This window comes from Drosophila grimshawi, unplaced genomic scaffold (genome assembly GCF_018153295.1).
Source record: "Drosophila grimshawi isolate 15287-2541.00 unplaced genomic scaffold, ASM1815329v1 contig_848, whole genome shotgun sequence".
In the NCBI taxonomy this organism is placed as follows: Eukaryota; Metazoa; Arthropoda; class Insecta; order Diptera; family Drosophilidae; genus Drosophila; species Drosophila grimshawi.
Window position 1 is genome coordinate 2,971,651 of NW_025063692.1, and position 24,999 is coordinate 2,996,649.

Below are 24,999 nucleotides of genomic sequence, written 5' to 3' on the forward strand. Positions count from 1 at the left end.
ATAATGGCACTTATCTCGTACAACTACTGATATATTTCATTTATATATTATGGCAAAATATATCTTCTTTTTTTTTGAATTTACATTTCAATTATAAATCGATGTGTGTTTGCAAGTATGCACCTCGAACAACTCGCAACTGCAACTGGGGTAAGTACGTAAAATAAGATCGAAGATTGCGTTCCCCTTCCTTTTTGTACCGTGGTCAATCTGTCGACATATAAATTTCAGGTGTTATTCGAATAAGTTTGCGATTCCAACTCAAAAGTGTGTTTAGTGACGGAAGAAAATTTCCCTGAGCCATAACCATAATCAGTTTCAATAAACTACTTATTAATGCGTACCTTCAGATGGATACACTAAGATCAGCGAGCTATGCCACAGTAGCTTACTACAAACAGAAAAGGTCAACTTTCAGGACCAACTTAAATGTTGAATCTGCCAGATTTATTTATTCATATTTTCCCAAAATGGTTTCCATCAAAATATTGGTTGTTGGGTCGTTTTTCGCAGTGCGTTGCCAGTAATCATTTTCAGTGAATGAAACCGATTGTTTTGCCTCTTAAAGAATTATTTTTATGGGTGAGTTCAAAGAGTTTATTTTCTGAAATTTAATATACTTCGTCACAAAAAACTTATTTGCATCTTATTTCATACATTATACAGGACAGGGATACTTCCCTTCCCAATGTGTCTGTGGTTTACAAAACTTGTTTATGTCTTGCTTTCTATATAACTCAACTGTATTGCTTAAAAACTAAATATTTTTTTTTGCTAAAGTGTAAATTAATTTGATATATTAATATCGATACGTAAGGTAAGGACGTACACACACGAGGGGAGGGCAGAGAACAGGAGGCGATAATGGCCCTACAACATAACTTAACTCACATGGATTATATATCATTATATATGTAAGACTAAACTTCCGATAAGAATTCCAAAATTGATATTGATCTAAGTGTTTCGACTTATGTACGACACAAAAAAAATATATATATATATGTTGTAAAAAAAAAAATTAATACCGCCTACGCCATTGCGCAAAGCTCAATGCGATTACGATATAGATATATTTATATATATATATATGGTATATAGTACACAACGGGCCAAATATGGTCTAAGTGTGTCAGCCGACATAGCCTAGTATATAGTATATGTGTATGTATATAGTATATAGTTGCTGCGTAGTGCAGCCTAGGTTAAAAAAGACAGACGTCGGCTCTATTTAAGACTGCCCTCCGCCAATGGATTTGTGAGACATATGCCAACATGCCGCTGATTCAAAACCTGAAACTGCTGTGCCTACCTCTCCACATCGCAGAGACTGCTGTGTCTGCCTCTCCACACTGCAGAGACTGCTGTGTCTGCCTCCTATACGTATTGATGAATATGCATATCAAATATTTACGTCACATCTCCCTCGGGAGACAGAGATAGATTTGGGTCTTTAGTCGTCACTCTCCTCGAACGTGGGACTGCTGGGCGAATACGCAGGACTCGTGGGACTGTAGTGTGAGGGAGCCGTTGGCGAGTACATCGGCGATGTGGGCGAATAGTTGCGTGCCGTTGGCGTATACGTTGGCGATGTGGGTGAATATTTGGTGCTGCTCGGCGAGTAAATTGACATGTTTGGCGAGTAACGAGGACTCGTCGCCGAATATGTTGATCCTGTTGGACTGTATTGATTCGATGGCGAGTGCTGCGGCGAACTGGGTGAATACAGTGGCGATGTCGGTGAATATTTGGGTGAGGCCGGCGAATACTGCGGCGATCCCGGCGTATATTGTGGCGAACCTGGCGAACCGTCATACGATGGCGACGGCGGTGAATATGTTGGCGATGTTGGTGAATATTTAACGCCCGTCTGTGAGTATGCCGGCGATGCCGGTGAATAGTGGGGCGAGGCCGAATAATTTGGCGATGTCGGTGAATATGAGGGCGTTACGGCCGTATATTTCGGGGACGTTGGTGAATACGATGGCGATGTGGGTGAATAGCAGGGCGATGTTGGCGAATACGATGGACTCGACGGTGAATACGATGGGGACATTGGTGAATACGATGGCGAATTGGGTGAATAATTTGATGAGCTAGGCGAATAGGCATTACCAGGCGAATACAAATTACTACCACTGCCGGCGAAAGATGGACTCGACTGGAAATTTGATGTCGGCGAATAGACGGGCGATGTGGGCGAGTAGCCCGAAGACGATGGTGAATATCCCGTCGATTGTGCATTGAAATTGGGTGTGGCCGATGCATAGCGCGGACTAGTCGCCGTATATAGCGGCGATGTTGGTGAATAATTTGGACTCGATGGTGAATAGTTGGGCGATGCGCCACCGGGCGATGATGCTGTATAATTGGGTGATGTCGGCGAATACGATGGCGACACACTGGGCGAAGCTGGGAAATACGGCGACATCGATGGCCCCGGCGAACTGGGCGATGAGCCGGGATGTGCCGGCGACCAGCTCGGTGACATGCCAGACGCATCCGATGCAGCTGAGGGCGAGAAACTGGGCCCACCTGGCGTCATTGCGCTCACTGCAAAAAAAAAAAAAAACGAGACAGAAAAATAGTTTGAAGTCAATAAGATGGCAATCGTTAAGGGAAATTTGCCGAGAATGTGCGAATTTCATGAATTATAACCGTACCGTGACCTGGCGGTGAGAAGTAGCGCGGCGTATGGCAATTGACCCACGGCGTCATTGGTGGCGTCATGCTGGGCGTGGAACCGCCGCCCATAAAGATGGCAGCACCGCCAAGCATACTGCTACCAAGGGAATTGGGTATCTCGATGCCGAAACGGCACTTCTCGGCGTCCAGCAGCAGATCGAAGCAGCCGGTGCCCATTTTGGGCAACTGACCCATAATTATGTTCTCGGAGACGCCACGCATGGGATCCGTTTCGGCATGGGCGGCCGCATCCATAAGCACATCGACAGTCTCCTCGAAGGAGCAACGCATCAGGGCGCCCGTATCCTGTCTGTTGATGCCGTGACGTGTTATGGCCATCAAATGACCCTTGGCCGTCATCACATCGCAGAGCAGCGCCAAATGTCGATAGTTGACGTACAGGCCATAAAACTGTAGCACAGCATTCATCTCCTTCTCGACACTTTTGCGCACGGCCTCGATGCCGAGCACCTGGAAGATTTCGCAAATATCGTTGGACGAGGTGCGTATGGGATCGACGTCACGCTCGGAGAGCACCTTCATCATCGATGTGCCATCAGTCTCCAGCAGCCATTCGCCAATCGCCTTGAATTCACCCGTCTCCGTGATGACGATACGCTTCTTGCTGTCCGTTTGGGGCAGATGCATATAAACCTTGCCAATCGCCTCGATGCCCTGCAGTGTCATGTCCGACAGCATATTGGCCTCGATGCACCGCAAAAACATGTCATCCTCCATTTTGTCAACGGCCTCATCTTCGTCCTGGAATTTGTTCTCCTCATTGTTCATGATCCGGATGCGCAACACCAACTTATCCGCATTATCATCGTTGAAAATGCAATTAAGATCTTCGCCAAAGCCAACATTGATCTTCTCAGCAATCTGTTCCATTGTCAGTTTCTTGTCCGTCATCCGTTTGCGATCGAGTTCGATGCGCAGCAGCCACGGCGAAATGCGTGTGGGATCAAAGTCGGGCATCTCATAGTAAACATTCACGAATTCCTGATCCTCTGATATGACAGTGCGCTGCGGATCCGGATCATAATAGATGGCCGTATTCGCTGTCACCTTGCGCAGCGTGGTATGCTCCAATCGGCACAGCACATTTTTCGCCTTCTCCGCATCGCGAGCAGCGCCGCCCGTAAGGAATACGGTTAGCGATGGCGCTTTCGGTTTCTTCGATATGTTGATGATCTCCTTAAGCCTAGGCACACCCAGCGTTACGTTCTTGGATGAGACGCCAGCAAAATGGAAAGTGTTCAGTGTCATCTGGGTGGCGGGCTCGCCCAAACTCTGGGCAGCCAGGGCGCCAACCATTTCACCCGGATTTGCCTGCGCCTGCTGGAAACGTGTCTCAATCTCACCGATTAACCACTCAAAGGCCTCCGTCGACAGCCGAAACTCCTCCGATACGTATTTGGTGCACAACGTCGAACGGATGAGGCACTGGAACAGCAACGTTGCATTCTCGTTCGCCTGTTTCGAGATGCGATCGTTGCCCGTAACGATGACGCAACGGTTGAGCAGATCGCTAACACCGCGTATCACCCGCATGGGCGATAGATCTGTCGGCAGTCGCTTGTTAATGTGAAAGATCTTCTGCACGTTCCAGATCATGCGCTGCAGATTGCAAGGCAGCACCACTTTCGAATCACCGTTGCGGAAAATGGTGCGCAGATTGTCGCGATCGGTAACAAGATGATCCCATTCGGCCTCCAGCTCCTGGATGGCAACACTGCTCTCTGTTATCTCCTTGATCACATCATCGGCGAACACTTTGCGCATATAACGCTCATTCGACCAATCGAATTTGAATCGTTTCTCGAATACCTTGTTGGACAGCTTAACCGTCGGCATATTCTGGAATTCGACCAATTCGCCGCAGAGGCCATCCTCGCCGTAACGCAACTGAATCAGTTGGCCGACAGAATTACGAACGGTGCCATCATAATTGACCATCACCGATTCCATAGCCTTTATGAGACGACGCTGAATGTAACCGGTTTCCGCTGTCTTCACAGCCGTATCGATGAGACCCTCACGACCGCCCATCGCATGGAAATAGAACTCGGATGGTGTCAAACCGGCCAGATATGAGTTCTCGACGAAACCTCGCGACTCGGGACCATAATCATCCTTGATGAAATGTGGCAGAGTGCGCTTCCTAAAACCGTACGGTATCCGTTTACCCTCCACATTCTGCTGACCCACACAAGCAATAACCTGAGAGTGGAGCGTAGAGTTTAGACAATGACCGACCAAGTGGGATGAGGGCCACTCTTTTCCTGGAAACTCACCTGTGAGATGTTAATGTTGGAACCCTTGGAGCCGGAGACGACCATAGCTTTTAGATTGTTGTATTCGGTGAGGGATTTCTTGGCGGAACCACCAGTTTTGTCACGAGCATCGTTGAGAATGCGATTCACCTTGTTCTCGAATGTTTGTCGCAGTGTGTTGCCTGGTGTCGGTTCGAGTTCCATGTTGTGGGCCTTCTGGATAACGTTGATGACATCGTCCTTGGCCTTCTTGATGGCCATCTGGATCTCGTTATAGGTCTGCGGATCGGCAATGGTATCGCCAATGCCAATGCTATGGCCCTCGAGCAGCAACCAATTGTTGATCACCGTCTGAATGTTGCCGTAGAAGCGTCCAGCAATATCATGTCCTAGCTCCAGGAAACAGATATGCAGCAGCGAGCCGGCCGAAGTGCCCAGTGTCTTCTTGCAGAGAATGCCCATGATGAGGTCACCGTGCTCGACCATGACCTTGGTGTCACCGGGCGATATCCACTTGTATGGACCATCATCCTCCTCATCGGGATGCGTTGAATGTGTACGGATCATGTTCACGTTGCCGGGTATAATCAGAGAGAAGATCTGTTTGCCCGTCCACAGGGGACGCGGCTTCAGGATGCACGGCTGCGGCATCTTGCCATCCCACGTGGGCAGGAACATCAACAGATTCATAACCTGTTCACGCGTTATGAACACATCCCGTTTGGTCATTTTCCGTACCGCTGTCAGCGTATCCTGGACAATGCCCATAACCGGTTTGTTCGCCTGCGGCGTGATAATCTGACGCGGTGTAATGTGTATGTTCTCAACCTCGGCGCGTGTCTCCATCGATTGGGGCACATGGAGATTCATCTCGTCGCCATCGAAATCAGCATTGTAGGGCGATGTACACGACAGATTCATGCGGAACGTTGACCAGGGCAACACTTTCACCCTGTGCCCCATCATACTCATCTTGTGGAGCGTCGGCTGTCGATTGAATATGACCAGATCGTCGTCACGCAAATGCCTCTCCACCTTATAGCCGCACTGCAGATGCAAATCCGAGGATTTGGGATGAAATCGCAAATCGATACGTTCACCATTGTCACGGACAATGTATTTGGCGCCCGGATACTGAGAGTTGCCGCGACGCACCAGCTCCTGCATGCGATCGATGTTAAACGGCGTCACCAGCTCTGGGAACGTTAGATTCTGTGCAATGGAACGCGGCACACCCACTTGATCGATACGCAAATTAGGATCCGGTGTGATGACAGTGCGGGCCGAGAAATCGACACGTTTGCCCATCAAATTGCCACGAATACGTCCCTCTTTGCCCTTGAGTCGGGCCTTGATCGCCTTTAATGGTTTGCCAGACTTTTGCATGGCGCGCGGCATGCCGGGCATATCATTGTCCACTAGCGTGGCCACGTGGAACTGCAACATCTTGATGTTCTCCTGGATGACATGAGCAGCGGCGCCACTGCCCTCGTTCTTGCGCAACTCATTGTTTGCCTTTATGATGTCCGCAAGCTTGTGCGTTAAATCGTCCTGATTTTTGGCGGCGCCAAACATAACGACAGCCGGACGCACCGCTAGCGGCGGCACTGGCAACACTGTGACAATCATCCAATCGGGACGAGCATATTTGGGATCCATGCCCAGTATGAAGCACTCCTCGTCGGTGATGTGCTTTAGTATCTCCCAAACACGCTCCGCCGAAACAATAATCTTTTTCTCTTGCGAATCCTCGTTGACGTGCTTCCATTCTGCGGTTAGATCGAGTCCGGTGCGTCGTATCGAGGGCTGGTAGTGACCGCAGCCACCATGCCCTGGTTTCTTATTCGGATCGACCTGTTGATTGTCCTTGGCCAAATCCATGTCTTCGCCACCCTCGCAAATCGTTTTGCCCTTGCACAAATCGTAGACGTAGGCGAGACGTTTGCGCGGCTGACCTTTGGACTTCATGACGATCTCCTTGATCTTGGGATTGTTGGGCGACACCAGCATCTTGGAGCAATAGAAACACACACAGCGCAATATCTTAATCGTTTTCGTGATGAAGCCAATGTGAAAGACCGGCTTGGCCAAATCAATATGTCCAAAATGGCCTGGACATTCGGTCATGTTGCCCGCGCACGTCTGGCAGCGCGACGTTCGATCGATAACACCCTGACGCGGATCCATCAGACCGCCCAGCTTTGGCCGGCCGCCCTCCAGCGTCTCAGCGAACTGGACGCCACCCTCCGTAACGGACATGCGGCGCTGCAAATAACAAATAACAAATCACAAATAATTTTCCAATTTCATAATTCATGTGTAATAAGTTGGAGTAAGTGAATCATCAATCAACATATAATAATAATATAATATATATATATATGTATATATATATATATTGTTTATTTTACTTTGTCGATCGATTTCCAATATGGCGTCGATCTCACGAATTTTACTTACAATTTCATCGGGTGACAAAATACCAAACTGTACACGCTTCACCTGGCGCAGCGGCGCCTTGGAGTCCGTTGTGGTGCTCATTGTGATCCGTGATCGTCACTTCAGTGTGAGATCTTATTATTGTCTGGAATTCGCTCCAATTTTTGTTCACAGTTTTTTTTGGGCCCACGAAAATTATGAAAAGTTGGAACGCGTGGCCACCACAAAGCCGCAGGGCAGCGTCGATTAGCGCCTAAAAAGAATTCACGTTCAAAACAATAAATAGCCGAATGTAGTTTCTGATTTTTTTCTTTTGTGCATTTTTATTACAATTGTAGATGCTTGAATAGAAAATTCACTGCAAAATACGCGTTTTTTTTTCCACAAGCAGACGCGAGCTGAAGCGAACCGAAAAGCGCAATAAAATTTGTAGTGGGTGTTCGATTTGATATCTTTGCAACTCTGTTTCGCGTCTCTCTCGGTTTTTTACGCTCAGAAGTGGATGATTTGAGGGCCTGAGCATTCTTTGCAATGGCGCAGTCTTCAAATGGCGCTGCGCATATCAACAGTTTGTTTGTTTTGGTTGTTGTTGTGCAACAACGTGGCAATCTGACATATGTCATTTTATTGCGAAAATGTGCAGCATTTTAGTTTCCTTATTCTAATCTATTGCCTCAAACTACGGCAACTTAATGAATACTGAGTATTGAAAGTAGAAACTATCGAAATGTTCTCACCACATTCAGGGTTGATATTTTGAATACATCGTAGTGATGTATATTTGATATAAAATATATGTTTTACTCATATTTTCATGTTGATATTAATTAAATTTTCATTAATGTTTCAAAATGCAGTTCGTTTTGCTTGTGCTCCCTACGCGCGTAGTATGAAGTATTATTAAACATATCGCACAAAAGTATCGATATTTATTTTAGATCCAAGCAAAACAAATCAACGATAAATCATAATATTTGCAGGAATCGTGATTACGCCAATCCAAATAAATTCAGGAAAGAAGTTAAGCAATGAGCGAAGCCGTCCCCGCCGTAGATGCAGTGGCAGCGGAAAAACAGCGCAAATTTCGGATACAAGGTACCAATCTAAAATGTAATTGAGCATAGCGTCAAGCATCCAAGCGATACATAAATTTAATAATTGTAAAGCGGCTGCGTTTATGGGACTCGTTGGCGGCATCTCGGCCTTATTTGGATTCTCGCGCACTCTAGCAACGGCCAAGAAATCGGATAGCAAAGTGCTTCAGCAGCAGGGCACACGCCAGGGCATCATCCTTATGGATGAGGGTGCAACACTTGCCATGCGTGCTCTCGGCTGGGGTACACTTTATGCCGTCCTTGGCACGGGCACATTTTTCTATGGATTTTGGAAACTGAGCGGCGCCAAAGATGTATGTATCCCACACACACACACAGGCACATGAATACATAATTAGATTTGTTTATTGTTAATTGTTTTCGCAGTTCGAAGAGTTTCGCATGAAAATGGGCAACGCCTTGCCGCGCATTACCAAAGATGAACCACCTCAAAGCAGCACCGACTTTGAGAGCCTTACAGATTTAATGAAATACCTGGCCGCCTGGAATAAAGAGTAGCCTTGAAATATATATAAATAAATATACATATGTGCACACAGCGCAGAACTGAATCATTTGAGTATGATTAAAATAAAAATTCGGCACTCCGCTCAACTGTTCCTAATTTTACAGTTATTCAGCCAATGCATAACATTTTATGTATTGTCATCGAATGGGACTATTAAAAAAAATATATTAATTGTTGAATTCATTTATTTACAGTTGATGTTTCATTTGTAGCTAATCTTTGATTCCAGCCAAAGTTTCGGCGGCCTTATTTCGCTGCATTTCGTTTATGTGAAATTGGCAGCAATCTTTGAGATCCTCCAATCTTTCCTGCATCTGCTCCGTCTCCGCCATGAAGACGCAGGCATCGCTCATGAACGTGCCAAAGCCGCGTACATAATTCTGCAGATCAGGCCCCTGATCCAAATACGCCTGCTGCTCCATGCTGGGCTTGTAGCTGCCCGCCTCCGCTCCGTTTGCGTGCGACGTCTTCAGCATCTGTATGTTCCTTGTGACGAAGTTGCACCAATTCTGCTTCTCACGCGCAACTCGCTCCACAAAGGCATCGATGCCAACGTTAGTCGCATTGCAAACAGATCCTACTACAAAATAATTATAACAATAATTAATATATATATATACATATATATGTATATCGGATTACAATCGGCTAAGTCGAGTGTGGTGTTAAATATGCTTCTTCTTCTTGTGCTGTATTCGGGTTGCGAATTTGATGTTATGGTGTTTTGCAGTTTCTTCACAACATCTTCGCCATCCACATCGGATATGTCATCCACATCACTCAAGTGCGCCATCATCTGCTGATTTAGGCAATTTTCCGAATAGTTCACAGAATTAGGCGATCCCTCCATTTGAAAGAATCCACAAGATCTCTTAAAAATAGAATGGCGCGATTGCGCCGTTATTCGGCGTCACTTTCTGCACGAGTTGTATTCGCAATTGCAATCGATGACAGTCATCGATACGCTTTTCACCGAGCGCCTCTATTTGAATTACCAAAATAAAAGAAGAAAATTAATGCGTTAAATTGTGTTAAATCAAAGTAGGCATTAGGTTTACTATTGAAATAGTTGTTCTCAATTTAAGCGGAAGCCTGTGCTGAAAATTCCAAATTTGAACAACTCGGAAAATTGTTCTTCTCAAATTTGTAAGAGTTCTTTAGAAAACCACCAATGTGTTATGTTTTCGGATATGATTTACGATTTTATAACAATGCTAATGTTCTGGTTATATCCGGCATTTGCGTCCCACAATAGTTTGAACGCATCTGAGGACAACCAGGTGCCATGGATGAAATACTGGATTGTCTTTGGATTCTTCAACGCGATATCCTGTCTTACCAGTGGCCTAGAGACCTGGATGCCATTCCTCAAGACCCTCAAGTTTGCCATTATGTGTTGGATGCAGCCCAGCCTTGGCGGCGGCTACCAGTTGATTCTCGATAGATGGCTTGGTCCTCTTCTCAGGCGCAACAGCGCCAAAATCCAAGTCATCCTCGATGTTGTCAGCAACATGAGCAGCATCATCCTCCGCGAACTGATCAAAATGGTGTGTAATGATGATTATCGGCGTTGTCGACTATTGCTGGCAGATGACACTCGATGACGATGATTTTCATGTGACGCCTCGTCTCCAGTCGGCCGTCAATGAGGTGATTGCCGAGCTGCGCATGGCCAGGCAGGCAGCCGCTACCTTAAATTCCTCCTCGTCGAATTCTGAAGCCAATTCGCTGGCCTCAAGTTCCAAACGAAAACCCAAAAATTGTAATCGCAGCACACAGTGCAATCCAAGTACCAAATGACCGCCCATGATAAACAGCTGGCCATTCTGCTCACCGAATCGATTAACGGCAAACGTATGCAGTTTATCCAGTAATTGTCCAGCCTGGAGCATCTTGTGCCCATCAACTGCTGCGACTGCCACAAAATGACTTCAGCTGCAGCTGAAGCTTAATGAGAAAATCCACTCTGCGGACGATGGCGTTTGTTAAAGAACTGGCGACGATGGAGATAGAAGAAAGAGAGAGAGAGAGAGAGCGAGAGCGAGAGAGAGACATAGAGAGATGTGGCTCATCTTAGCTCAATCCTTTATATTGTTGTTGTTATTTATCAATGAATCAGTTATCAATTATGAGTTATCAGTAAGTTAATCTTATGCTCCTACATTGCATACGTTGAATAAATTAAGCTGTTGCCAAAACTACAGACTAAGCTTAGATTTAGGTTTTCTCCGACGGCGCGGTCTCTGCTAGGCAACCGTCTTCTTGTCCCTTTCCCGCTCTCGCTTCAAGGTTGGCAGTCGTGTCCAAATGAAGCCGCCAGCCCGTCGCGTCGCATATTCATCCACATCCGGCAGCGGGAACGGCGTCGTCCGATCATAGTAATAATTGCTGGGCGCATGCATCACAAACTCAAGGAAGCACAGTTTTCGGGACAGCTCCTCGTCTGGACCTGCATAAGGAGAAAAAGGAAAAAAAAAATAAATATAAATATATATTAAATGCTTAAACTACACATGATCTGATCAAGGGTATATATCCAGAGAGAGAGAGTCTCCTCTAGATGAGATATTTTTAACTTACCAATCAGATAGGTGGCTGGATCAAAGCCATCCTTGGGATCGGGACTGTCCTGCGTGGGTATTAGCCAGGTGAGAAAGGCGGACTTCTCGCAGTAGGCGTCGACAAGCAGGCCACGGATCTGGGCATAAAACAGGCTCTGTTCGCTGTCCACAATGCTGACAATGTCACCGATCTGGATGTAGCTGTCCTTGTGGAAGACGCTTTGCACGAAACGTGTGCACGCCTGCATCCTAGGTGTCTTTTGGGCAGGCCGCTTGAACAGTGTGCGGCGATTCTTGGCATTGGATGCGCTGCCACCACTGGCCCCGCCACCACCCACTCCACGCTCCGATTTACCATGCCCTTTGCCTTGAGCAGTGGCAAGAGCGGCGCCACTTTGTGCGGCAACGCCGGCTGCGGCGGCAACGGCGCCTGTGGCAGCAGTCTGTCCCAAATTGTGGCCATTTATGGCACTGGTTGCCAGCTTGGCAGCCTTGAAGCGTGTGCTGCGCGTGCTTTTTCGCAGGCGCTTCATGATTGTTGGTGAGCGGGTGCCGTTCAAGCTGCTGCGTGTAATCTTGCCGCCGCCTCGTTGCGCAATGGCTGCCGACGATGTAGGCACCGGCGGCGGCGGCGGTGGTGGTGGTGGCGGCGTAGGAGCAGCAGCTGACACTGAACGTGACGCCATTTTGGATGCAAGACGCTCAACGTTTGCTGTCGTCTCGACGGAACTGCAGGGCGTTTCTACTTCTATGCGTTGCTGCGACTGCTCCACTTTGTGCTGCTCCGGCTGCTCCTCCTCCAGCTGCTGCTCCTCCTCCAGATGCTGCTCCTCCTCCAGCAGTAGCAACAGCCCATTGCCATTTGTTGTTGGCTTGTCGCCGTCATCGTCGTCGAGCTCATCGAGCGTCTCCGTGGTGGTCAACGACGCAATCATTTGCATTTTGAGCAAGTCGGAGGCTTGCTCAGCTTTCGCTTTCGCCTCTGCAAATTTTGCAATCGCTTCCGGCTGCTTCTTGGCTTTGGGGGCAAGGCAATCTGTACAGAAATAGCCAGCATCGCCCGAATCTGTTGTTGTCGTCGTCTCGTTCTGGCAATTGCTGCACTGTGTGGCCATCGCTGGGATTGTGGGGCCAGCGGTTGTGTTCGACATTCTTTTGCTCGATTTATATGTGGTTATATACACACAAATATATACCACGGCTTCGGATGTTTCTATGAATATTTTTGTTTATTTAAATAGTATATTTGGTTACTGTTGTGCAAATGCCACTGTTATGCTCAACTTAACTGTTACGGCTCAATTGAGCTGTTAGCGGCAACAGCCAATGCTTATGTTTATCATCGTATAACAGTGCCATTCTGAGTTCACTTCTATTTGTTGTGTGAAAATGTGACGTATGTGCTTAACTTGGATTGAATTAACAAAGAAAAATGACAATTTTAATATGTTTGATGATAGCATGTTGTTTGCCTTTGCCTTTCTACCGTGTGAGTGTCGCGAGCATCAATGAGCTATGTTAACGCAATTCGAGCCACTTGAAGTTGCCAACAGCATGTGTTGCGAGCATCGATAAGTCAACACATATCATCGCGCCCAACGGTTTGTTATCGAGCAAGAGAATCCCCACTGACCATTGTAAATTCTGTTTTATAGCTGGCAGGTCGTGTGCGCAGAATCGGTCGGTTTAATTTGAACATTTTTTTTAAGTGCGCGCGTGCCACGATTTACTATTGCACGCAACACACGCACACACACATACATACCCAGTCACAAAACAAATACAAATAATTGATTCTTTGAATTTTTTTTTGCAAGTGCGCGTTCTGGTAATAAAGAGTTAAATATATATTTAAATATGTATGAATATGTGAGAGAGACAAGAACAAAATGCATGAGATGTAGTTGAATTCTGTTAATGTGTGTGACGAAGTGACGTAGAAAGAGGAAGAGAAAACGGTACGCTTGAAAAGTAAGCAGAGCTCAAAACACAAACACACGCACACAACTACAACACAAATACCAATACATATACAAATACAAAGAAAGCATATAAAGTACAAACGTGGACAACGTCGACAATAATAACAGTGAATAACAACAGAAACGAGGGAGCAGCAAACAACAACAGCAACTACAATAACAAAAACTACACCAACAACAACACATCGAGTGAGTGATGAATATGCATACATACAAACACACACACATACATATGCAACAGGTACGAATGTGATTTGTTATCGATTCCCGATAGCTGAGATCATTGCCAAAATACATTAAAAAAATCAGAGTCGTCCAATAAGAAGCCGAAGATGCGAAAGTATTCCATGTGGAATGTGCTTGGAATAGTTTGGAAATTTGCATTTATCCGCTTCGCCGGCAAAAAGAGACAAATTAAAGAGAGGGGAATGAGAGAGAGAGAGAGAGAGAGAGCTAGAGGTAAATTGCATGCAGTAGCTGCAGATTAAGTCACATCCAATAAGTATTTGAGTCTCTTTGTGCATTGGAATGTGCTCATTATTTATTTTTGCTATTCTACTCACAGATTAACAAACAAAATGAGCTCATAAAGACAGAGGTAGTCTTATGAGAATGTTGTTCCAACAAGATTTTTGTACTATTTATTGTATTTCAAATGATCTACCACCATCTCTTCATGGATTTTTCTTTTTAAGATTTTACTATATTCAAAAGTAATCATAAAATAAAAAAGAAAAACAATCACAATTGAGATTTACATCCATAATTTGTTATTAAATGTTTTATTTGCATAATATTTTAATACATATCTAGATCTAAAAATCCAAGGATTTGTTTCTACTTTTTCTTCTCCTTATACTTCTTCTGCACCTGTTATCAATTTTCAATTCGATTCTAACATCTATGTAATTCCAGGTATATTTTTTTTTTGATTCGTTTTGTGGTTATTCTTGTTGCATTTGCATTTGGTGACTCTTGTCTCACGGTTCTTGCCTGGAATATGCTGATTGGACTGGGATCGATTTCAGTTTATTGTGTTAACGGTGTTTTGCTTTTTTTGTGCCCCGCCCCCAGCTGGTTACCTAACGGTCAGTGCCACAAGCTGAACACAGTTAGGGAAGAAGAAGAAGAAGGGAACAAGGAGGAGCCGGGGAAGGGGTAGGGGGGGAAGGGGGGTGTGACGAGACCGAAATGAGAATTGCACTCGGCTTTATTCGCTTTATTCGCAATTATTCGCTCTTTATTCTCAAACTCAACTGAATTCGATTCGATTCGCCTGGCAATTGAACAACAACTGCTGGGATAGGGGGTGTATGGAGAGTGACGTGGATAACGGGTGGGGGGGGGGGGGGGGGATGTGTTTGTAAGGTTGTTGTTTCGTTTTGGCAAATCATTGCGAGAACGATTGGCCTCCAACGGTAAAACGAAGAGCTGAACAAACAGTTAAGCGTGCAGAAATATGTATTACAAAAAAGCAATGCGAAAATGGCAATCAAAAGCAACAACAATAACAAAAAAGTAGCTAAAGTAGCTGAACAAAAAAAAAAAAAATTGGTCGAACACAAAAAAAAAAAAACTGGTTCCGGCTGCCAAAGAATTCCGCATTGGCTTCGACGAACTCTCAACTATTTCTCTCTCGCTCACTCTCGCTCGCTCTCTCTCTTTCGTTGTTTGTGTGGTGTGTGCCACTTCCGAATAGTATACGACAATCAGTTGTCTCTCTCTCTCTCTATCTCTCTCAACATTCTTAGTTCACGTTCGTTGCCTAAGTCTTTTGTTGCGTTTTCTTCGTTCCTTCGTCTGTGCTTCGGCTTTTGCCGTTTCGCGCTGTTCGCTTGCTGATTCAGCAGCAGCAGAGAAGTGGAAGGTGCAGTGGAGTCTTGGATAGAATTGAGCAGAGTCAACAACAACAAACAACAACAGCATCAAATGCACAAAACAAAGAGAAGCACACAAGCTGAGAGTGCCACACACACACACACACACACAAATACGCACGCACAGACAGTGCATGGTGTATGTAAATGTGACAATGATGTTAATTGGCTTTTACTTTATTCAAACAAAATACTTAGTCACAGCGGATACAACAACAACAACAATAACAACATCAGCAGAAAACATATACATCAAACCATCAGAGTGAAATTTAATCTGCATAGGAATTGAATCGTTTCTCTCCAGTCAAACAAATTTGATGTTTTCTTTTAAAACGATAAAAACAATGGGGTTATTGAATAGATGATGGATAGCGATAACGATAACCTGCGTTATCGATTAGCAAAAAGTGATTAATATGAAATCGATAACGGTTAAATAATACAAAGAATACAAAAACTAAGGCTAAAATGTTTTAAGTAACATTGATGTATTATCGATAACTTCTCGATAGATTTAGATAACACGGCGAGCTCAAAACTTTAGGGAATAAAAAGAAGATGAATGCATATTGCACACATATTTACCCCCATAGGCAATAAGTTGTATTCGTGCCGCATAATTTTGCCGACATTGCAGCTGCTTTTGTGTGGGGGCGCCTCTCAATGCGCCTCCCTTTGCAATTCAATCGCCGTCTGTCCGTGCAGTCTTTGCTGTCTGTTTTAGGTGCGGCGCCCAGCAAACAACAACCTACAACAACAACTTGTTGAATGCTTGGCGAAACAAATCAAGCGGCGCACCCCAGACAGATAACAACAACTACAACAACAACAACAGCGAATAGCAACACGAATGCTTTTTAGAATAATTTAATGACAGCAACAGCGGCAGCAGCAGCAGCAACAACAACAACTTGCCACACCAACTTACAGCAACTAACTACAAAACAACGGCAGATGTCGTCTCGCACTTTCAATTGTCTTTTGCATGCAATGAAAAAAACTTCTTTTTTTTTCATTTATTTATTTTTTTTAGTTGCTGTTGGAAATTTCCCTTTTTGTTTTCAGTGCGAGAGTTGTGTGTGTTTGTGTGTGTGATCGATGAGCAGCAGAAACAGTGGCAAAGGTTTATTGGCCTTTTGTCTGTGTGTGTGCGTGTATGTGTGTCGCCTTTTAAGCCAAGTTTGTTAGCTGGTTGAGCATTTGGCTTGGACCTAGTCTTAGTGAAATCGACTTTGGCTTCTTGCTAAATATTTCTTCTTTCCACACAGACACGCATGAAATTTTCTATTTGTACGAGTACAACACGGGGTGCATGGCGGAGGCAGAGTGAGAGACAGAGGGAGGGGAGAGGGGTATTTTTGTAGGGGCAAACCATTAACGCGGCTTACTTTATGTACAAATATTATTTGCGGCTACTCACTGCTGTCTGCTTGACCAAAGCCACAGCCACAGCTAAAGCCGATGCCGATGCTGAAGTCGAAGCCGCAGCATTTGGCCAATAAGTCAAACTGTCTGTCACCTTGCCACAAAACTAAAAAGAGAGAAAGAAGCAGCAGCACAAGATGAAGAAGATGAAGATGAAGAAGCAGAGTAGAGACTCTTTTATAGAGATGCCAAAGCAGGAGTCGAAGCACCAACACTAACACAATATGTACTTGCCACATTCGAATACACATTCATTAAATGTAGTTTGAAACCGTTATAAAGTTTGGTTCAACTCTGATGTTCGAAAGCAAAAAACGAGAAACAAGTTTTTCATAATCGATCGATCGGAGCGATTATAAATGATTTTAAATAGTGTCACCAGCCAATTCAGACATCGACTCTCGAGAGAAGAAATCTAAACAAGAAAATTCAAGAAAAAAGCTCTGCAAAAAAAACTATTTCACATCTAAGTCCGTTTAGCAGAAAAAGAAATGATAGTCAAATAATTGGTGTCTTAAAGTCAGCTCAAGCTGAACTCTGGATACAGATATGATTATAGAGAGTCGTGTTTTCATAGCATCAAAATCGTAATTTGTCTTTAAACAAACAAATTGATGAAATATATAGTTATTTAAGATTTTTAAGCTTTTCAAGAAATATTAATTAAGGAGTTAAAAATTGATGTAAAACTCACAAACATTTTGAGAAGACTTTCTGAGTAAAAGCATCTAACCGGTAGAAGAGAGTATTGCAGGTCTCATTATTTGTTGAATTACTTCACGTTTAAAATCACAATCAAAAAACTGAAAATCGAATTACCTACAAACTACAAAAAAAAGATGTTTTGTTTGTTGTTTTTTTTTGGTTTTTATGTTTGGCTTGAATGGATTTGAAATTTCTCAATGCTTAAGCGAATTTCAATCAGTTGAAACTAAATGAAATGAAATCGCAATCGTTGCGCTTCGCGTATTCCAAACGGGAGAAATGCAACGGTGCGTCGTGTTAAATGTTAAACATCAGTTGGCTTCAACTAACAATAACAACAACAACAATAACAATAACAGCATGAACAACAACAAAACGCAAGTTGAAAGTAAAATTAACAATAAATTAAATTGAAGTTCGTCAAACTGACTCAATTAAAGCTACTATCGAAATTGATATCGAAGACCAAATCAAAATTGTTTGTGTATGTGCGTGGTTGTGTGTGTGTTTGTGTGTGTTAAATGAAATAATTAAGCGGCGCATTTTTGTGCGTGCCATGAAAATGGAAATGGATTGGCAAACTCAGATCTGTGGATCTCTGGTCTTGCCAAGAGTTTCACTTGGCGTGTTGGTGGCTGCGCCCGCTCTCTGTGTGTGTGTAAGTGTGTGCGTAGGTTACAATGCCATGTTGCCACATGTTGCATGTCAGCTGCGGATCACTGAATCATCTCCGATTGTCAAATTTTGCGTTTAGCGAGATGCCTTAGGCAAAGGGAAAATTCGATTACTTAAAATCACATCTTTATCCGAAGCCTCCTTCTTTATTTTTGTAAATTCCTGTTTTTATCATAATAAGACTGAAATACAAACACGAGTATTTCCAAAAATAATAGTTTCTTAAATCGCTTTTCCGCTGTCGGTCTCCTGCAGGAGATTCCCCTCGCTGTCTCATCTCGGAATGCGACCTCAGAGCTGCCAATGGCCAACGGACAGCTGACACAACTGGCTGCGATTTCAGCTATGCCAAGAATCTGGCACAAAAATCGATTTAACAACTTTTTGTTGTCGAAAACTAGAAACTTGCTCTCTCACATACACACATACACACACACACACACACACACACACACACACACACGCACACACACCTGTGGCATTTATAACGTGAATATTTGTGCAGGTGCGGGCTTGGTTTTTGTCTCTCGGCTTGTCTCATAAAACACAGATTTATGACACACCGCACAACAACAACAACAACAACAGCAGCAGCATCACACAGCGATAATAAATACTAGCAAGCTGGTAGAAATCGAAAAGCAGCTACGAAATTGTTGAGGGCATTTTTAGCGCATTTGGTCATGGGAAAAGCGACAGATTCCCAAACAAAAACACACAAACACCGTATAAAATGCATCTGAAAAATTCGAAAAAAAATAAATAATAATCAACTCGAACGAAAGACTCAGGCAACGAACTTGAATGCGGAGCAAACAATACAAAAGACTTGGACAACGAACTTCACTTTTCGGGCATACCATAATTTCAGTTCACAGATGGGTTGCAAGAGGGATAAAGAGGGAGGATGGAAGGGAAGATAAGGGGAAACCTTGAAACCCTCAGCAGAAGTCTCTGCCATGTCATACGGTTAGTCGGAGTACAATCAAAAACCACGCCCTCATTTACATTTTTAGTTTAAATGTGAATTACAAATTAGAATGAAAGCTAACACAATGCGGGGTTTTGATAGCTGATAATAGATAATAAATATTGTGAATGCTACACATAGACGGAGATCAGTTCAGAACAGTGCTACATGCGAAGTCCACTATTCATCGATTATGTAAGTCTAAACAGACTTGAAAATAAACACTTCAATTTAGATCTTTACTCTACAGACTATAACATCAATTGAATTCAATTTAGTAACTGATTGCCTAATTATATTTATCTATAAATAATTGATCATATAAGAGCACAATTTTTGTCTAACGAGATTTTTCAATGTCTTAACATTCGTTTTGTTTTATACCCTGGCAGCGGATACAATGATTTCGTCATGAAGGAGACGTCGTCGCTTCACACTTCTATAGCATATAGCTTTGTTAGGAACAATCGGTCATCATGTTAGGAATACTGCCATCTCCATGGCACTCCTGTCTTCAAGGGTATTTAATCTCCGGCGTGCCTAGGATAGCGGTTATTTCTCGTTTTTTGTTTTAAATTGTTTATTTTGTTTATTATTATTTTTTTATTTTTATCTTCACGTTTGTTTTGCAATGTTGCATAGCTGCTGCTCGATGCTCATTGATTGCACATGAGAGCTTCGATTAAATTGACTTCTGTCTAGCTGTTGTGGTTGTTGTTTTTGCTGGGACAGCATAGACATGGACATTAACAGCGGCTGCAGGCAGAGGCCGAAACAGCGGCAGCGGCAGCGGCAGAGGCAGAGGCAGAGGCAGTGGCAGTGGCAGAGTCAGCGACGTCTTAACATTGGAATGCGGTCGAACTCGACTCGTTGCCAAGCCAACATTTATTATTTGTCGTAGCCAAAAGAGCGACAAGCGAGAGACAGAGGGAGAGAGAGAGATAGAGAGAGCGAGTTGGAGAGACTGACTTACTGACTGACTGGTTGAATGAATGAATGAATGAATGAGTGGCAGCTGCCACTTTAAGCACTGGGCACATCGCAGCTAGTACTTTTGGATCGCGTTTCGTGTATCTTGTTAAGCGCGCCGCGCTAAACGAGTTCTCCCTCTCTCCCTCCCACTGTCTCTCTGGCTGTTTATTGACTTTGTCAATTTGTAGGCACTTGCCAAAACCAAAAACAAAAGCAAAACCAAATCCGATCCAAATCCGAAACGCAAGCCAAACCTAAAACCAAAACCAAACCCAATTCCAAAACCAAAATTCCAATTCAGTTTGAGTTCGCGCATTTCTTTGGCACATGCATTAAATGACGAGGTAGTACAACAACAGCAACAACAACAACAATAAACAAAAAATGCTTTGTGTGTTGTTGGACTAGCTCGTCATTTTTTCATTTCGGTTTTTTTTTGGGCATAAATATTTATGTTAAAGGCTTTTGCCGCTAAACAGGTGAAAGTTTGTCTCACCAATGGTAACCAGCCGCTGAGCAACAACAACGACAATAACAACATCTTGGACAACAGCATAAAAGTATGTCTCGCTTTTGGCCATGGCTGCTTAATATTCTTGGCCAGCAGTTTTTTTTTTTTGGCCGGCCGCATTTTATATTTATGCTTATGATATTGATTCAAACATTTTATTTTTTTTAACAAAAATATCAAATTAAATTGAAATTTGTTTGTATTCTTGACGATTTTTTGTTTAATTTAATTTTAATTAATTCTTGTTGTTGGGATTATGTTTTTGCATCTGGGCCAAATGGCCAAAATGTTCAGTTTGCTCAGTTGGCAATTTTAGAGATTCTGCAAGCGAATTGAAGGTGAAAGCGAGTTCTTAAATTGGAATCTTTGTTGAAAGTTACACACATTATATACATATATATATATATATATATGTCTGTGTGTGTGCGTATGTGGGCTTTGTTCTTTTCCCTTTTTTATTGGACTACTTGAAATACATTTTTGTAGTAGTTAAATATCATAAATTAGAAATGTATTTACTTTTCCACAAACAATATAATAAATTCTCAACAACATAAGTTGATATCAATAACTTTTAATCGTTTCAGAAATGGGGATATACGTGTATGATCCATTCATAAGAACATCTTAAATATAGAATAAAACCAAAAGTGTTTAGTCGTATTTCAATGCAAAACTTTTAATTAACAGTTACGTTTATGTCATTAAAGATTTAAGCAAGATGTCATTCAAATGTTCATTTTATACTGGGTTAGAAATGTATCCTTCTACTATTCAATGAATTGACACATTTCCTGTAGCAGCAATAGGCATATATTGACGGTATATATGTTCAGGCTGGATATCTGCATGTCTACGAGTATATCGCAATTCCGTTTCAACTTTTGAACAATTGTTTCCAATATTGTCTCAAGCATTTACCAGCTTCGTCGCTGCCTTTGGTTTTGCATTGCGTTTTCAGTTTCAAATGAAGTTAAAAAGTTACAAAAAAAATTCCCAATTACAAATACAAATAATAATAAGAAATAATTGTAGGATTGAAAGCAAAATCCAACCAAAACCAAAAAAAAAAAAAATAAAAATAAAAATAAACTTACTTTCATTCATTGAGCGCTTGCAGTGCTTGGCCTTTGTTCCCCACATGACGCCCCCCGCGTCTGCCTCTTCTGTAAGCTGTTTTCTTCTTCGTCATAGCCAGCGTGAGCTGCTCATCTGGGCGACAATGATAATCACTTGTGAAGGGGAATAGGAGCAGGGAGAGAGGAGAAGGCAGCGAGGCCTTCGATAAGCATTTGCGGCATGTTGTTTTTATCGGTTTTTTTTTTTTGTTTTGGTTTGCTGCCCTTTTTTTTAATTAAATATGCCAAAGGCAACAACATTTTATAGAGAGACGAAATAATTACGTTCAGCTTTCATGGTGTAATGTTTGTTTAAGTCTACCCTTGCAGTGGGTATATAAATTTAAGCATCGAGTGTCTAAGAAGACACCTTCGACCCGACAAACTATATACACAATTATGTAAACTAGATCAGTCTTCTGCTTATCTAAACTGATCTTCTAGTTGTTAAGCTGCATATAAGTCGAAGAGTGTTGGATCGTATCAATATATCATATAATTTATTTTAAAAGTTTCAAATACAAATAAGAATAAATAAAACACGGGGTTTAAAATCAAAGTAAATAGCTCACTCAACATTTAAAATATAAAATCAATATATATATATATATATATATATATATATATATATATATATATATATATATATTTATGTAGCCTCGACAAATGATGTCTCTATGCTACTCATCAAATATGATACGCAAGAGTATCTAATTTTCGGCGTGCTCATTTCTGATTTTGTTTGGTTTGGTATTCAATTATTTTTTATTGTGGTATTATTTTATAGTGGTATTCAATTGTAACTATTTTCTTGGGAAATATTTTCGAAGATTAAACTAATCAAATGTTTGTTTTTCTTGTTTTTTTTTATTATTATTTACTTACAGCAATGCATCAGCCAGCTGCTTGAAGCACCGACCCAGTCCAGTCCACTCCACTTCACATTACTTCCCTATCCTCGACGAGGAGCGACGTGCGGCGATTGGATATAAATAATAATAATAATTGCAAATAATTCGTTTGGAAAAGTTGAAGTTGATCAATTGATTACACTCACACATACAAACATAAACACAAACACACACACACATATACAGATCGATTCAGTCATAGGACCATGGACTGGGCTGAAGGGGATCTGGTGTGGTTTGATCCGGGCGTGGGTCATCCCATTCCCGGTGAAATTCAGGAAGTACATCGCGCCGCCCAAGTGATTGTCGTCCAGGCCATGATAAAGGGCAAGGTGAGTACAAACTTGTGTTACCCAGTATAGAAGGGCATTAAAATTCAGTTTAGCACTTGAAACCAAGTGTAAAGCACAACTTCGGTGTGCCAAAGATACTAATAGCTCTTCTTTCTTTCTTTTATTTTTCATTTTTCATTTTATTTTTATTTTTTTGTGGACCCAAGGGCCGCGTTAGCTTTTACAAATTTTATGAATGCTTTTCACTATTTTCACCTGTCAAATGCTAAAAAAAGAAGAAAAAATACAAATGACAATGCGAATTGTTTTTGTTTTCGGCACTTGGTATTCATGACATGAAACTAGCCAATAGCCACTAGCTAAAAAGCTAAAAAGCCACTTGCCAATTTCTGTAGCGTGCTGCAACGGAAGTATTTGTATGCAACGCGTAAGTTGCACCAATCTGCTGAGCTTCGGCCGTCTCCAGTTTTGCAGTTTACAGTCTCCCGTCTAATTGCAGAGTGCCGGCAGCGACTTCTCCGACTCTGGCTCCGTTTCCTTTTTCCTTTGCAATTAAGCCTGCCACTCCACAACAACAACAACAACGACGACGACAACAACAGCAACAATATCACTCAGTCAGTTCGTCAGCCCAGAGGCGAGTGGTGCGGCTAAGGCTAATAACGGGTAACAGTTAGTGATGCCGTTGCAGTTGCAGTTGTTGCTCCCTAGGCGCCTGTTCAGAAATCAAGAATAAAAATCCCCAAACTCGTTACACACACGCACACACACATGCAAACATGCAAACATACACATATGTGGAGTTGCTGCAACAAGTATTCCATAGCGTATCCTGTTCAGAGATATGCCAATTTATGCGTCGCGTCTGACAACTTGTCTGTTGGCCAGTTAGCCAGCAGCATCAGCACCAGCAGCAGCACAAGCAGCCGTTGTTTCTGGTTCTAGCATTGGGTTTGGTTTTCGTTGCTGTGAAGAACTCCACTTCTCCACTTCAAATGCAATAATATTGCAGTTCTGCGAAAAAGCTAAGGTCGAGATTAATTGAGCTCACTCTTAATGCAATTAAGTTCGCATTAAGTTCAAATTACGTAAGCGTAACTGATACGGCTTGGTTGCTGTATGAATCCGATTTATGAAATTGTTGTTGAGTTAAATATCAGTGTAAAGTAAAATAAATAAATCGAAATCTAAGCTGTGCAATTCGAGAGTAGATTGTTTGTTGTGAATACGTACCTCCTATCTATGCTCGTTCTTTTGTATTGATAACTAAATTAAATCGATTATTTAATCGATTATTCGATTAACACAATTCACTCCCGATATTTATATATATATAATATAAATATCGGGAGTGAATGGTGTTAATATGAAATGTAGGATTTTTTAAATCGATAATTAAATCGATTATTCGATTAACTCTCGAATTCACTCTCGATGGGCTTAAGCCACATGCCTCACACATTATTGCAATGCATTTAATGGCCAAGAATCAAAGACTTGAACTGATTCTTCTTTGGCATGGAGAAAGTGGCACTCTCTCGCAACAGATAAAAAACCAGAGAGAGAGAGAGAGAGAGAAAGAGAAAGAGAGATTGTTTTCTTCTCTTAATTGAATCAAGATCACAAAGATCGTGCAACTCGAGATCAAAGCCATTGACATGCGACAGGTTTTTGTTGCACATGTGTTCTTTACCCGTTACCCGTTACCCGTTACTCATTCTTCTCTCGCTGCCCAAAACAAGCTGCACGTCTGCAAGGCAGCCAGTCAGCCAGCCACTTGGCTAGGAGGAGTGTCATCTTTGTTGCCCCAAACAAACCCGCTAGATACAATAATAGACAAACAAAAAATAGTATACATATATATATATATATACTTATAAAGAAACGTGTTTTTTTATCGATCGCTTTAGAAGTGTTTAGAAGGTGGCAAGGGGAAGGGGTATGGGAATGGGGTATGGGGAAAACTGTGGAAA

General features: G+C 42.7%; 6 protein-coding genes across 7 annotated transcripts in view; 3 read left to right on the plus strand and 3 right to left on the minus strand.

The window, feature by feature from the left end:
• Positions 1–583: 583 nt before the first annotated feature.
• Positions 584–7,984, minus strand: LOC6569252 (DNA-directed RNA polymerase II subunit RPB1). Its single transcript, XM_001995694.2, has 5 exons — positions 7,731–7,984; positions 7,422–7,653; positions 4,983–7,226; positions 2,664–4,908; positions 584–2,553 (listed from the first exon to the last, which is right to left on the minus strand). Exons 2-5 carry the CDS (start codon positions 7,500–7,502, stop codon positions 1,454–1,456), a joined length of 5,670 nt encoding a protein of 1,889 aa, XP_001995730.1. The 5' UTR covers positions 7,503–7,653; positions 7,731–7,984; the 3' UTR covers positions 584–1,453.
• A 391-nt stretch (positions 7,985–8,375) lies between these two features.
• LOC6569253 (transmembrane protein 242) lies at positions 8,376–9,210 on the plus strand. Of its 2 annotated transcripts, none has more exons than XM_001995695.3 (3): positions 8,376–8,495; positions 8,567–8,808; positions 8,882–9,210. In XM_001995695.3, the coding sequence occupies exons 1-3, from the start codon at positions 8,429–8,431 to the stop codon at positions 9,011–9,013; spliced, it is 441 nt and encodes a 146-aa protein (XP_001995731.1). In that variant the 5' UTR covers positions 8,376–8,428; the 3' UTR covers positions 9,014–9,210. The 2 variants fall into 2 exon arrangements, with proteins under 2 accessions (XP_001995731.1, XP_032597163.1); XM_032741272.2 differs by having other exon boundaries at positions 8,388–8,510.
• LOC6569254 lies at positions 9,191–9,888 on the minus strand. Its single transcript, XM_001995696.2, has 2 exons — positions 9,666–9,888; positions 9,191–9,603 (listed from the first exon to the last, which is right to left on the minus strand). The coding sequence occupies exons 1-2, from the start codon at positions 9,871–9,873 to the stop codon at positions 9,236–9,238; spliced, it is 576 nt and encodes a 191-aa protein (XP_001995732.1). The 5' UTR covers positions 9,874–9,888; the 3' UTR covers positions 9,191–9,235.
• Positions 9,889–10,085: 197 nt separating this feature from the next.
• Positions 10,086–11,135, plus strand: LOC6569255 (receptor expression-enhancing protein 4). The gene has a single exon (XM_032741273.2). The coding sequence runs from the start codon at positions 10,202–10,204 to the stop codon at positions 10,625–10,627; it is 426 nt and encodes a 141-aa protein (XP_032597164.1). The 5' UTR covers positions 10,086–10,201; the 3' UTR covers positions 10,628–11,135.
• A 131-nt stretch (positions 11,136–11,266) lies between these two features.
• On the minus strand, positions 11,267–12,394 carry LOC6569256 (GATA zinc finger domain-containing protein 1). Its single transcript, XM_001995698.3, has 2 exons — positions 11,604–12,394; positions 11,267–11,472 (listed from the first exon to the last, which is right to left on the minus strand). Exons 1-2 carry the CDS (start codon positions 12,268–12,270, stop codon positions 11,270–11,272), a joined length of 870 nt encoding a protein of 289 aa, XP_001995734.2. The 5' UTR covers positions 12,271–12,394; the 3' UTR covers positions 11,267–11,269.
• Positions 12,395–13,725: 1,331 nt separating this feature from the next.
• Positions 13,726–24,999, plus strand: part of LOC6569505 (unconventional myosin-XV) — a 31,327-nt gene continuing 20,053 nt past the window's right edge. The window contains exons 1-2 of the mRNA XM_032741271.1: positions 13,726–13,755; positions 22,710–23,065. Of these exons, the coding sequence (XP_032597162.1) occupies positions 22,940–23,065 (126 nt within the window). The 5' untranslated portion in view covers positions 13,726–13,755; positions 22,710–22,939. The remainder of the gene's footprint in view (positions 13,756–22,709; positions 23,066–24,999) is intronic.